General features: G+C 50.9%; 1 protein-coding gene across 1 annotated transcript; it reads left to right on the forward strand.

Moving 5' to 3' along the window:
- The first annotated feature begins 1,511 nt into the window (after window positions 1-1,511).
- On the forward strand, window positions 1,512-13,614 carry CHIT1 (chitinase 1). The gene is given in 14 exon segments (XM_065885913.1): window positions 1,512-1,536; window positions 2,828-2,857; window positions 5,087-5,212; window positions 5,215-5,287; window positions 5,869-5,925; window positions 7,510-7,675; window positions 7,882-8,006; window positions 8,691-8,769; window positions 8,772-8,819; window positions 10,798-10,983; window positions 11,294-11,407; window positions 12,717-12,843; window positions 13,369-13,526; window positions 13,528-13,614. Coding segments are annotated over 14 exon segments (1,401 nt in total).
- Window positions 13,615-14,705: the final 1,091 nt, after the last annotated feature.

Below are 14,705 nucleotides of genomic sequence, written 5' to 3' on the forward strand. Positions count from 1 at the left end.
ATCCATCTGGGCACAGAGCTCTGACCGCCTCAGAGACCTCACAGAGGTTACCAGGGCCCTGATCTCTGACACCAACAGAGACTGGGCAGGAGTGTCAGGGCTGGGCAGCCCCAGGAATAAGAGCAGGCAGTGCATTAATAACCATCCTCTGAGGACTTCTCCTTACAGATGAAGAAACTGGAGTTCAAAGAAATCACGGAATGTGCTCGAGGTTACACAGATAGTAAATGACAGAGCTGGGATTCAAACCCAGGCAACTTGACTCCAGAGTCTGCTGCCACTGGACGTTCCCACTCAGCCATTCAGGCCACTCACATTAAGGTCTAGGACCAAAGAGAAGATCCCCTAGAAGCTCAGAGTTTTGCCAGGACCTTGGAGTTCATATACGCACTGGCCATTGTCTTCAGACAGAATAAGTAACATGTCCCAGTAGGTCCTGCAGTGGCTGGATGCTGCCCCCTCCCCCAATATCTCCACCCAGCACCTCAGAATGTGACCCTACTTGAATAAGGGTCTATGCAGATGTAATTAAGGTGGGAATCTCAAAATGAGATCACCCTGGGTGGTCCCTAAATCCAATGACAAGGGTCTTTATATGAGGCAGAAAAGAGGACATGCAAAGACACAGAGGAAAAAGCCTTGTGAGAATGGAGACAGACATCGGAGTGATGCTGCCACAGACCAAGGAACACCAGAAGCCATCAGAAGATGGAAGAGACAAGGAAACATTCTTCCCTAGAAATTCTGGAGGAAGCATGGCCCTGCCAATACCTCGATTTCAGACTTCCGGCCTCCTGAACTGTGAGGTAATAAATCCTGTTGCTTTAAGCCGCCTAGTTTGAGGTTATTTGTTACAGCAGCCACAGGGCACTGATAGATGTCCCTCTGATTCTTCATAAGAAACACAGGCATTTAAAAACATTACTGAGCTCGTAGTTGCTATTTATCATCATGTATTTTTCTCAATGGATATAAAATATTCCTATCACATGGATAGTAATACACATATTACTATTGTGAAATATAGATTATACGTGCAACACTATCGTCTTACAGAGAGATGACCTAAATTCCAGAGAGGGCCCTGGTAAAGCAAGCAGGCAGGCTGGTCTGGAAGACTGCTCCCCTCATTCATGAGGTGTTTCTCTTCCTCCAAAGCCTGGGGCTGCTGGTGGTCCTCACCAGCCCACACAGAGAAAATCAGAATCAAACTTGCCCAGCAGAAGGTTTAGAAACACTTCCGTCTTCCCTCCCTTTGCCTCCTGGCTTGGCAATGATAAGAGCCCAGGTTACACCTTGTGATTGTTCCAGAAAACCAAGCATTGCTAAAGGGCATTATGTCAGGTGTCCCCAGTCCGTGCTACTTGGCACCCTAGACCTCCATACCACATCCCCTGCCCCTGTCTGACTTCAACACCCCTGGCTGTGGTGGGACAGGGAGGCCTGATGAAAGGAGGGCAGGACCTGGTTAGCTGGTTGCGTGGGCTGGAGTCTGTCACTGAGCCAGCACCATGGTGTGGTCTGTAGCCTGGGCAGGTGAGTGGGTGCTGTCGGGGAGCATGGGCTGCGCCCCGGGAGCTGTGGGGAAGTGGGGATGTGTATGTGAAATGGCTCCTTGGTGCTGTGTGTAAGGAAGCAGAAGCTTTCAGGAGAACTTTGGAGGGTCATTCCATTTCTCTTTCTGCTGCCAGGCTTGCAGTCCCTGTGGGCTCCCCCCTGAGGTCTTTCAGCCCAAGAGGCTTTGTGTTGCAAGGAAAAGCTTTTCTCAACAGGCTGAAAATGACTTTTCCTCCTGTTTTGGAAGCCCAGAGTCAGTGAACCCCTTGGCATTGGGTGGTTTTGTGTTTCCTGTGTTCTGAGGCCCCCTACTCTCCAGGGGTGCCCACTGCCAAGGAATTCTTCCCCACCCTGATGCTGGTTGCCCTGCAAAAGGCAGCCTGGGAGCCATGACCCTGGGTGCCCTTACAAATTTTCATGCAGGTTTTATTAGGTTAATGGGAAGACCCAAGGTCTCCAGAGAGGTGAAATAAATACTTTTAAAGGAGTCCCACTGAGGCCTACGTCTCCAAGGATATTGGTAACTCAGCCAACCTCTTGTGCAGCGTGGCAGGAAAGCAGCAAAAAGTAGTCAATTGTGGCTGTGAGCAGAGGTACAGAGACCTCACCTAGAGATGAGCTCTCTGGCCTAGCCCTTCCAAATTGGCTTTTTTCATCCTGAGGACAGGTTTTCTACTTATTTCAAAAGAGAAACCTTCTCTCTAAAAAGCTTAAAAGTCGGGCTTCCCTGGTGGCGCAGTGGTTGAGAGTCCACCTGCCAATGCAGGGGACACGGGTTCGTGCCCCGGTCTGGGAAGATCCCACATGCCGCGGAGCGGCTGGGCCCGTGAGCCATGGCCACTGAGCCTGCGTGTCCGGAGCCTGTGCTCCACAACGGGAGAGGCCACAATAGTGAGAGGCCCGCGTACCGGAAAAAAAAAAAAAAAAAAAAAAAAAAGCTTAAAAGTCAGTGGTTTTCCTCGAATCTTCCTAAATCCACACTGCCCTCTACTAATGTTCTAGAGAGGGAGCAGTCTCAGCTCATGGAGACTTCCATCAGCTCTGGGACTAGCCCAGGCCAGGTAGGGCCCCCTGCTGTCTGGCTTGGATGAAGGGATGGACACAGTGCCCTCCTGGGTCCCTTGTGGGCAGAGGAAGCTGGATTTGTAGGAAACTGTCCTGAGCCCACCCCCATCCCTGACCACTTCTCGCTCCTGCGCTTCGATAGCCATAGGGCCTGGGAAAGTAAGAATGACATCTTAATCTCTGCCTTCTCTTTTGCGCTGTTCAGGTTTGATGGTTCTGCTGACGATCCAGTGGGGTGAGTGGTGCCTTGAAGCTAGCCCTGGGTTCCCTCAGCCCCATTCCCTGGGCCCTGCTACCCTCTCCCATTCACTCCCCCAACACTTATGTCCACCCCAAGAGCTCTTGCCAGATTTCAGTGGGTTCTCGCCTCCAAATCTCCGGCCCTTGCAAGTGTCCTTGTCCCCATAATGGCCTTGCCATTCCTTCTTCTGGGAAGGTTCTAGCCTCCTAACCCACTAGCTGAACTCCTGTGTGTCCATGGGGACAGCTTAAATGTCAGCCTCTCTCTGGTGTTTCCTGAGGTCACTTGCTCCAACCTCTGTGCTCTCATCGCACTGGAACCCATTTTACAGTATATATCACAGTGTTTCTAATTACTGGCTTAGGCGTCTCCCCTACCACCAGTAGGGGAGCTCTGAGCTACTGGAAGTAAGAAACCTAAGTCTTTTCCAGCTCCATGTCCTAGCCCCTTGGCTCAAGCAAGGACAGCACACTCTTTCCGTGTCTGTTGAACTGATTGCATGTGGAGCTTGGGAGAGCCAGGAGGGCTCCTTCTTGTGCAGGAGAGAACTCTCTGGGTGATGTTTAGCAACTTGGACTCCTGGGTTCCCTTCCTATCCCACACCACTCCCTGTACTCAGACCCTCATCCTGAGCCTGGGCTGTGGCACTGGACACACATTTCCCCTCTTCATCTCACAGGAGGGGACAGCCAGGTCCAGAGAAATAGCAAACATGGGGAAGAGAGAAAAGTTGAAGATTTCCTCAAAAGCTTTAATCCAAGCTACTTCTGGGCATATGGTGTGCTATGGTATGGGATGGTATATATTTATAATAATAGAATTTTGTGTGGGCTAAGGGTTAATGTATGCAAAGCACTTAGAACAGAGCTTACTTTCTGCCAGCACTGTTCTGAATGTTTCACATACATTAACTCTTCATTCACACAGTAGTCCTTAAGATAGGAGCAATCATCATTCCCATTTTATGAAGGAGAAAGCTGAATTATCTGGCTAAAAAGTTGCAGAGTTGGGATTTCAACCCAGGCATGAAATTCCAAAGTCCCTGCTGTTAACCACCAGACTTTGTTGCCTCTATAGTACAAATATTCATGCTCAATATTCAATATGCTATGGCAGGATATGATACAAAATAAAAAGAGCCTCCTGGCTCCTTTCTAGATGGTCCCAGGGACGTGTTCGCTGGGTTAATCCCCTGCTTCCTTCTTTTGCTTTGGGGAGTTCACCAATCCTCCTTCTATGTCACTCAGGCAACACCCCAGTCCCATCGGCAAACTTCACTCCCAGGTGAGCTCTAGTTAGGGCCAGTGACTACCCAGGAGCTTTGACTCCTCCTTCTGAGAGCCATCCATGGGCGCAGGGGTGTCTCCGCCAGCCCTTCATGCTCTGGGTTCCTACACACCCTCCTATAGCCACTTTGCACTGCTCTCCCTCCTCGTCCTCTCACTGGCCACATGGGGGCTGCAGGAGGGTGCAGAGAGACCCTGTCTGTGCAAAAGGAAATCCTAGGGTCTAGACCATGACCACAGACATGTTCCAGGCCAAACTCATCATTCTGCCAAGTCCCTGGCATAAAATGCTGGTGTGTACACACCACACGATCATAGTCTGCAAGGCTGGAAGAGCCCTCAGAGACCACACTGTCATTTTCAGATGGGGATCCCTAAGCCAAGGCTAAAGAGATCGGCCCAAAGTACACTTCTGGCAGCTGCAGGGATGAAGACGAGCATCTTTGCGTTCCGGTGTTCTGGTCAACTTTGCACAGTGCTGCCCTTGGTGGGAGCCATCACTGCTAGACAAGCTCCCATCTGGGAGGAGAGGCCCTGTACACAAAGCCATTCTACAGGGTATGGGGATGACAGAAACAAGCTGCCTTTTCCTAGAGAAAATATTCTCTTTGTTAGAACCTTGTCGGTGATATTAAACCAATTCTCTACAAGGGATAATAGTACGTAAATGCAAACCTCTTTAAAGCAAGACTAAAGAAACATAAACCCAGGCCTGTAACTGGGGCCTCCTCTCTGCCACTTTATATATTTGTATTTTAATTAACATTCTGAAGTATTCCAAGCCGTGATCTGAAAGTTCTGTCTCCCTGCCTCCAGCAGATGAAGGGCCATGTTTAACGTCTTCTGGCATGACATAAGTTCTGCCTCTGGGCAGAGGGTGCCAGTCCATAGCAGGCCCTTCTGATTGCCATTTCTTTGCTTTGCCCCAACTGGCCAGGCTCTGCGGCAAAACTGGTCTGCTACGTCACTAACTGGGCCCAGTACAGACAGGGGGCTGCTCGCTTCTTGCCCAAGGATGTGGACCCCAAGCTGTGCACCCACCTCATATATGCCTTTGATGGCATGAAAGGCACCAGCTCAGCTCCATAGCGTGGAATGCTGAGACACTCTACAAGGAATTTAACAGCTTGAAGAAGATGTGAGCTGCAGTGGAGGAGGTGGGGATGGGAGGTGGAGAAGACAGGCACCTCCTCTCAAAGCCAGAAACCTTCTCCATTACTGCAGTCTGGCTGCAGACCCGCTGTGTGGCTTTGGGCGAGTCTCATCACTTCTCTGGGCTTTCCCGTGCTTATGTGGAAGAGGTGGGGGTAGATAGTGACTCCTTAAGTGCCCTTCCAGTTTCGGTCTCAGTGGAATCTGGACTGTGAAACTGTTTCCCTCCACTGGGAATGAGTGCCCTTCTATCTCCTAAAATCTATCTATCCTTCAGCTCAAGTGTTATCACTACCTTAATACAGCCTCTCTGAAGATCTGTCCTGATCTCTTGCTTTCTAAATTCCTTGAGTGTACGGCTCCCCAGCCAGATAAGAGGTCCTCAAAGGCAGGAATGTGTCTTTTCTTTCCCAATCTAGAGCTTCCCTGGTACAGAATATGACCATAGGGATTTATATATCCCCTACCTCACCCCACCAGCCCTGCCAGGCTCCTTGCTTCCTTGTTAGTGAGGTGAGCCCCAGGACCTGGCTGGATAAATTCTGGTGCTTCTCTTGTCTTTTCCAGGAATCCCAAGCTGAAGACGCTGCTGGCCACTGGGGGCTGGAACTTCGGCACCCAGAAGTGAGTTGTCTGTGGGCACCAATGTGGCAGGGCCCCTAGTGTGGAACTGGCTCACTGGCCAAAGAGTTCCCCAGTCGGGGAATCAGCCAGGTAGAGGTGTAGCCAGGGTGAGGGAGAGTGGGAGAGAAGAGTGGACTCTGGGGGCTGACCTTCCTTCTGACTTCTTGGTACCTCCTCAGGAGGCAGTGGAGTGGGCTTAGCTTCAGGCCGTTATACATCCAGTCTTTTTTTTTTGTTTTGCTGTACGCGGGCCTCTCACTGTTGTGGCCTCTCCCATTGGGCAACACAGGCTCCGGACGCGCAGGCTCAGCGGCCATGGCCCACGGGCCCAGCCGCTCCGCGGCATGTGGGATCCTCCCGGACCGGGGCACGAACCCGCGTCCCCTGCATCGGCAGGCGGACTCCCAACCACTGCACCACCAGGGAAGCCCATCCAGCCTTGCTTTATATGCAGCACAGAGTCTGACCTCTTTCCAGGCCTCAGTCTCTTCCTCCATGAAATGTGTAAAGGGAGGGTCTCAACTAATCCCAGACAACATATAATGTCTATATTTTCTGAGCTCTGGAACAGTATGTCTGAGAATTTTTGTTCCCTTTCTGGGTGTCAAAAGCAGTCTGTGAGATTGAGCTTGGATGCCAGAATATTGACATTTCCAGGACATTTTTGATGATTTATGGAGATAATGGAATGGTATATTTGGAACCATACTTTTCCTAGAAAGTGCTAACTGTAAGGTCCCCAAAATTCTAAACCAGTCTTTCTAATACTTTTTTGGATCATGAGTCCTTTTGAGAACCTGATGAAATTTATGACTCCCCTTCCCCAAACACTGCTTATACACAGATTTTTCACTGAAATTCAGGATTCTCAGCCTGGGGTTCCCAGGCACACAAACTCTACTTAAGAACTGATGCTATTAGCTAATTTAAAAAAAAAATTAAAATAGAGACGGTCTACAAAACTCAAGACCCCCAAGAAGTCCAGGGACTTCTTGAGAAAGTAAGATGTGGGGAGGTTGTTCTTGGGGCACCTCAGGAATTGTAAAGAACTCTGGGCTAGTAATAGTAATAACAAGAGCACGAAGCACTCTACAAACGTGAGTTAGAAGAATAGTAACCATGTTAACCTGCCAGGGAAGTAGAAGAGCAGGGCCCCAAGGTTACCCAGATCCTCACTGGCCTGCTGGGCTTCTCTTCCTCCTCATCTTAGAAACTGATTCCTCTTCTTTTTTCAGTCTCCATGCTGGGTTGACAGCCAGCTCTGATTCAGGTTAGAGCAAATCCCTGGGCAGGGATGTGGCAGTAAGCTTCTGGAGGGAATTTTGGGAAGCAGAGCTCCTAGTGAGTCAGTGTGCCCCTGGTGATGTCAATGTTTGGGGGCACTTCTACATTGTCCCTTTCCCTTAGCCAGGCCCGTAACCCACCTGCAAATATCCCAGCAGCCTCTGAAGCAGCCCTTCCGGTGCCCTTCTGGCCTAGACAGCCGAGCACCGATATCTTGAGTAGTTTCTCACTTGCCTCTGAGAGAGCATGACCCACTGTCCTGTGTAAGACAGGCCCACACTGCCCTTTATCTACCCACAGGTTCGTGGATATGGTGGCTATAGCCAATAACCGACAGACCATTGTCAACTCAGCCATCAGGTTTCTGTGCAAATACGGCGTTGATGGTCTCGACCTCGACTGGGAGTGCACAGGAAGCCGGGGGAGCCCTCCATCAGATAAGCAGTGTTCCATAGCTCTGGGGCAGGTACAGCTGGGTGAGATAGGGAAGACCTAGTTGGCCAGGGGGCCACATAGGTGCTGCTCTGCCCCCAGGCTCAGCTGCTTCATGTGTCTGCATAGCACAGACCAGGCCTGTGGTCAGTTTTCAGGCTCCTGTGTGGGAACATCTGCTTGGGGCTCACAGGGCTGCCTGTTCCCTGCCTGTGTGTTCACTCTGAGGTGCCCCTGCAGGACCTGGCCAGTGCCTTTCAGCAGGAAGCCCAGGCCTCAGGGAAGGCACACCTCCTGCCGAGCACAGCTGTCCCAGAAGGACCACACTGCACAAAAGTTGGATACGAGGGGGACAACATTGCTCTGTGAGTCTCAGGCAGATGGCATGGACCTTGTGTTCTCTGCGGGGGAGAGAGACCAAAGGTAGGCTGAGCTTCCCCCAGAATGGAGCAGGGGCTCGCCTGCACCACCAGTAGACCCAGGGAGGGTTTCCTTACCACATCTGCTACTCCATCACTCCGGAGTCCCTCTCTTTGGAGCCTGGCCCTCAGTCTTAAAGTGAAATATCCCTGGGGGAGGGGGAAAGAGGGAAGCACTTAGCATCTCCAAGAGAATGAGTTCCCACGCCAGGCCTACTGAATAAGAGCCTGCACCTGAATGAGATTCCCAGGTGATTTATGTGCACAACTAAAGTTTGAGAAATGCTAAGCTAAATTTCCCTTCAAAATAGCAAAATAGCAAGAGGTGTCCTTGAGTGGACTCTGTCCTGAGGGTGCTGAGGGGACAGCTGGGAGGAGGATGCTGAAGACGTGAGCTGCCAAGAATGAGAATGGCCTGGATGACGGTGTGCGGGGGGGCGGGCGGGGGGGGGGCGACCGGAGGTGCTGCCTATGCTGCTGCATCTCCCAGAGCCAGGAGGGAGCCCACCCCCACCATGCAGGTCTCTCCCCAGGCCACACACTGCGTGAGAGGGGAGGGAGGAGCAAGGAAGGGGTAGGGCTCCACCCTGCGCACTAGCCCCTCACTCTTTCTTCCCACGCCTCAGGCAGGAGCCTGGAGTTCCTCAGCTTCATGGCCTATGACTTCCATGGCTCTCGGGAGAAGAACACAGGGCATAACCGCCCCCGCCCCCTGACGAGAGACAGGGAGAGAGCGGGGCCGTGGCCGAATTCAATGTGGTAAGTGGGAGGACGCCCCTGGCACAGGCCCTTGCCGGTGGCCCATTTTGAGCCTCGAAGAACCAAATGGAAGGGAAAAGCAGGATACCAAGCAGGGCATGGAGAAGCCAGGATATTTTTGTTTCTTTTGTGTTTGTTTGTTTGTTTGTTTTATTTTCCTGTTCCATGTCACTGCTGAGGAGAAACCTCACTTCTGTGTAGCATGTCGGCTGATATCAGACACAGCAAACCAGTCTAGTTTGGGGACACATCAAACAAACCAGTGACTAACTGGGAGGCTGTCTTTGAGCTCAAGTTTCCAGCCAAAATGGCTTCTGCTCCCTTCATACACCCTCAGCCCCATTTCCTTCAAGATAATGGGTAGCTTTTGCTCCTTGGCACTGAATGTCCTTCTGGAAGGTGTTTTCTGGAAAGAGGTGAGAGCTTTCCCAAGTTGATAACATCTCAGGGCAGAACCACCCCTACGCCACCCCAGTCCCAGGAAAGGGAAGGCTTGGTTGTAGGCTGGAGTGGGTGGAGGTTTCCTGCCCAGCTCTTCCTCATTCAGTAGGCTAGACATTGTTTTACAAGCCCGTTCTAATTTTAAAAGTCAAGATTGACTGTATCATTTCTCCTTCTTAACAAACAACAATAACAAAAAGCCCTAAATTAAAATGTTTGTTAATTTTGCAGAGCCCACATCTTTGTGTGTCAGCTGGGTGGAACATCTAGGACTTCCATGGCTCTTTCACAAATAAAGTGCACTTCTTCAGGCACTTGAGCTGAGCATCTAGACCTCACATTGCACCTGGCTCCTCCACCCTCATCTGGGAAACTGTGTGGGTCCCAGGAGAAGCCAGCCCAGTCAAGTGGGGAGACATACAAAGACATTCAGCTGAGAGGTGAGGGGGTTGGACTCCCACTGGCACAGTGCTCTCCAAGCTGTGTGCCCTGGATCCATGTGGGGGAAGGGAGGCCTTTATCCTCCTACAAAGAGGCCTTCTACTCTCCATACTATGTGCCCTGCATGTTGCTTCTGGCCAGAGGGGTGACTTTTCCAAATTTGCACAAAAATGCCACAGAACTTAGCAGGGTGCTCTGACCTCTGCCCTCAGAAAGCTCCAGTCTGATCAAAGATAAATTATATGGACCAGCAAAACCAAATACACGTAAATCAATACAGTGAAAATACCTAAGTGCTAAGAGGTTGCAGGGTAACTAGAAAACCTGGACTCAAACAGGGTGCCTTCTTGGGGAAAGTGAGCCTACCATCCTGGTTTGAGGGAAGAGTCTTCATTATTTGTTTATTCCACAGAGTTATATTGGGTACCTCCTCATGTCACAGGCCTGGGGGTGTCATGTCAAGTAATACATGATGGGGGAAGGTCTTGTGCAGAGGCGGTGAAGAAGCCCTGTGCTCATTCGTTCTTTCTATTTGCACATCTTAGTGCCAAGCATTGTTCTAGGCACTGAGGATACAGAGATAAACAAAATTCCCTGCTCTTGTACTGAGGGTGAAACAACAGCGATGGTAATGATCACAATCATAGCTCCCCTTTATCGCACTATGTTAGACTTATACATGCATTATATCTTTTAATTCTCACCATGCCCTTAGTGACAAATATTTTTATCATTTCCATTTTATAGACAGGAAGCTCGAGGCTCAGCAAGATCAAATAAGCTGCTGAGTAAGGCAGAGATTGTTGTTTACTGAGGTATCCCAAGCACCTAGGACAGTGCCTGGCACACAGCTGGCCTTCAGTAAATATTTACTGAGTCAATGACTGTTTGACTCCAGAGCCCATGCTCTTGGCTATAGGGCCATGCAACCTCAATCACTGTGGTTCAGGGTCTAAGACAGGATCTAAAGAAGATGGGGAAGGGCTGGAACACTAGTAAATGCTCATGAAACTCCTCTGGAGCCCCCAGGCTTGGATGATCTGAACCAGTCTAAAGGCAAAGAAAATTAGCCCTGACATTCCTCCTTCACCACCAGGACTCTGCCATGCAATGGTGGCTGCAGAAAGGGACCCCTGCCAGCAAACTGATCCTTGGCATGCCCACCTATGGATGATCCTTTACCCTGGCCTCTTTGTTGGACACTGGAGTGGGGGCCCAAGCCACGGGGCCTGGAACTCCTGGCCCCTTCACCAAAGACGGAGGACTCCTGGCTTACTATGAAGTAGGAAAACCCACAGCCACCCCGAGTATTGTGCAGAGCAGGGGCTTCTTCTCCCATAATTTCTGAATGAGGATGCTAGGCACAGTGAATTCTGGTTGGGTAAATTCCATCCCATGCCTGTCATCTTGGATTTATCCCTAACCCCAGGTGCCTCATTGAATCGCCAGTTCTAGGTCACTCAGTCGAGAGCTTCCTAGATTCTCCAAGCTTCTCAGACGGGAATATTTCAGTCTCTAGTCTCTTCACGACAGGGAGAAGGTGCTTGTGGCGCCTCCCACCTCCTTCCCAGCTCTTTCCTCTGCTCCTACAGGTCTGCTCTTGGAAGGGGGCTGGTGAGCACAGAATCAAGGACCAGAAGGTGCCCTATGCCTTTCAGAGCAACCAGTGGGTCGGTTTTGACGATGTGGAGAGCTTCAAAATCAAGGTGAAGCTTGGCCCTGCTGGGAAGGTGTGGTCCTGTGTGGGCCCAAGGCCTGTCAATAACATTCAATGACAGCATTCAGAACCTCTTCAAGGAGAAATATCCCAGCATTTCACAGATCTCCATGTGATACCATTTGGTACCATTATCACCTATTGATTAAGAAAAGACACAATGGCAAAAAAAATTGCTCTACATTGAGTATCTCTCTTGAAAGTATTTGTATTTTATTAAACACAAATTCTACAGATATATAAGAGGAGAAATACATACAGTAAGGCATATCATTTTATTCAGTCCATTGACAATATTTGGTGCATGTTCAAATTATAGATCCTTTGATTTACTTTTATGACACCCCCTCCATTCCTGCCTCAAAACTTGAGTGCGATTATCTGTTTCCATGTCTCTCTCTCCAGTGAGGTCATTGGCACCTGCAGAGGGACCTGCATTTGCTCATCTGCTTATCTCTTGTCAGTTATGCAGTGGCAGGTCCTTCTGGTGGTGTAGACAAAGTGCTCTGGAGAATTGAGGAGGCAGCATGATCCTGGCTGGGGGAGATGAGAGAAGGCATCATGGTGGAAGGGATTTTGAGAAAGTCTTAAAGCGGAGAAGGTGGGCCTTCTGGGGAGGAAAGCGCAGGAGAAAGACTTGATGGAGAGGAAAGGGGAAGCTGGCCTCTGAGAGCAAGGTGTACCATAGCTGGAACCCTGAGTGGGGACTGGTGTAGAAAGGGAGGTAGCTGGGAGGGACATTGGGGCCATCAAGGGTTCCGACCACCCCTACCCTGTAACCCCAGCCTCACGCCAGAGGTGAGCCATGGCCCCCTGGCAGGGCTAGGGCCAGGGAAGCCCACTTGGAGGGGACACACAGCCATACCCTAAAGAAGCCTCAGGGAACTGGTGGAGGTGAGAAGGCCCTCAGCGTGGACAAAAAGACATGAAGACAGGGAATGGATTCAGATCTTTGGGGAAGTTTAGTCGTTCCCTATGTCAGCCGAACTCGTCACAATCAGCAGACAGTACCACAAACACAACAGCTCAGCCCAGAAAATGCTGGGAAGTTAAGGCTGCCAACCTAAGGAAGGTCACATATCCCTGTACTCCTCACACCTCCACCCTCACGTCCACCCCTGGCCATGTTTATGTCAGGGCAGGGAGATTTGAGAATGAATCATGCCCAGCAAGGATAAGGACTCATGGACCTGGGGGTGCTGGAGAACGGAGGTCCCTGCCTGGATGAGGAAACCGGTTCTGGGGCTGCTGGCCGGGCTTCCCTGCTCTCCTCCACCCCCATCTCGCTCCTCACACAGGTCAGCTATCTGAAGCAGACAGGACTGGGTGGGGTCATGGTTTGGACACTGAACATGGACGACTTTGCTGGTTTCTTCTGCAACCAGGGCCGATACCCCCTCATCAAGATGCTGCTGCTGGAGCTGAGTGAGTATGGGGTCAGGGCACCTCAGGAACTGGCTTCTTCTGAGGAAATGACTTTGCCCCAGTACCGTGATTTCCCAAATTTCACCCCCAGGAGCTGAGGAAGCTGTAGAAATGATTCTCTTTTCACACTCTTCTTCCTCTTTCTGATTGTACCAATGCCTGCCCAGGGTGTCGGTAACCAGGGCTTCCCTCCAGAGGGCCCTCAGCCTCTCTTCTCAAGGCCTGCACTCAGCCTTCATTGTGACACCCCGCTGGCCCTCACCATTCCTTGGTTGGGCTTTGCAGATGGTAGATAGCCATTGACTGCCTATGACACTGGTAGCTCCGGTGTTTTCTCTTGAGCTGTGCTCCAGCTGTAGGTGTGGTTGCTGTCTGGCTGTTCTCTGCCTTGGGTGTCTGACTATGCCCTGCCTGTAAGGTATGGGGTGTTGAGCTGCTGCTGCCTATGGTTGCTGCCTGTGTGCTTGGCCTATGGGTTTGGGATCTTTTGGAGGAGCCTTGGTTGAATCATCACTGTTTTCCCAGGTCATCCATATATGTCTTCAGGCCCCCCAGAGCCTGAAGTTCCTGCACCAGGCCAGCTGTCTGAACCTGAGTATGGCTCCAGCCTCGGACAAGACACCTTCTGCCAGGGCAAAGCTGACGGGCTCTACCCCAACCCTCTGGACTGGTCCAGCTACTACAAGTTGTACAGGGGGGTGGTTGTTCCAGCAAAGCTGCCCGAGGAGCCTGGTGTTCAGCTCCTCTTGCAAATGCTGCACCTGGAGTTGAGTCTCCAAGGCCCCTTCGGCCCCAGCACCTGGGCAAGGGCCCAGGACCACTCCATAGCCCGCCTCCCCAGCTCTCCCTGGCAGTTGCAATCTAGCTTCTTGTGTCTTTCCATATCCAAGCTTTCTGTTCTCAGCCTTGGTTTCCTCTTGTTCTGCTCTTCCTGGGCTGCCTATTTTACTTGAAAAATAAATCTTTGGTTTGCACCCCACTGCCCCCAGACGTGGTGACTTACAGAGGCTCTCTGAGCACTCTGTTAGTTCAAACTCTACCCTGAGGAAGGTAGGGAGACAAGAGGGGAGGGTGACGTAAGGCATGACTAAGTCAGAGCCAGGTGAGAAGGCGGTCCATTCAGGGTGTCATGCTCTGCACCAGGTCTCGCCTTGAAGACTCCACTTTCCAGTGGGCAGCTTCCAGGGCACAGATGATCACATCTGGGGCATGGCCCTGGATCTGACGCATTCTTCATTGGCTCAGAACCCCTTGGGGAGAGAACTCTTCCTGGTGACCTCCATTCAGGTGTTATTCCCAAGATGCTCACTAGATGGCAGCAGAGAAGAGTTGTTCCCTGCCTTAAGGGCTCAGCACACGGCCACTCTGCATTAAAACGAGAATCCAGACCCCCTGCTACTAAGCGCTCATTTGACAGATGAGGCAGGGATACTCATTACCCTCCTTTAACAGGTATTTAAACTGAAGACCTATTCTAACCCGGTTCTGAGACCAAAACCAAGGCCTAAATGGGCCAATATGGGCCAGAAGGGCATGCACATACAGTACCCTGGACAAATAGAGTAATCCAAATAGTCCTTGAAGCTTTGAGTTGAATCTTGGTCAATTTGAAGAAAATCTGCACATAATCTAATGGTCCAGCTTGCCACGAACTCACCCAAAGCTGGTGTTTTGGGTGGGACTCGGGCAGCTGAGGATGGGGACAAGTAGGGAGAGAGACGAGCTGGCCCTTCGCATGAGTACAAGCAGCACCAGATCCCTCTAGCAGCGACTTCCCCTCTACACCCTGCCTGTCCTCAAGCCTTTTGAAATCTGCTCTTCTTCAGTCCAGAGCACAGGTCTGCTTTTGCCCATGTTCCTTC

This window comes from Phocoena phocoena, chromosome 1, assembly GCF_963924675.1.
Source record: "Phocoena phocoena chromosome 1, mPhoPho1.1, whole genome shotgun sequence".
Lineage (NCBI taxonomy): Eukaryota > Metazoa > Chordata > Mammalia > Artiodactyla > Phocoenidae > Phocoena > Phocoena phocoena.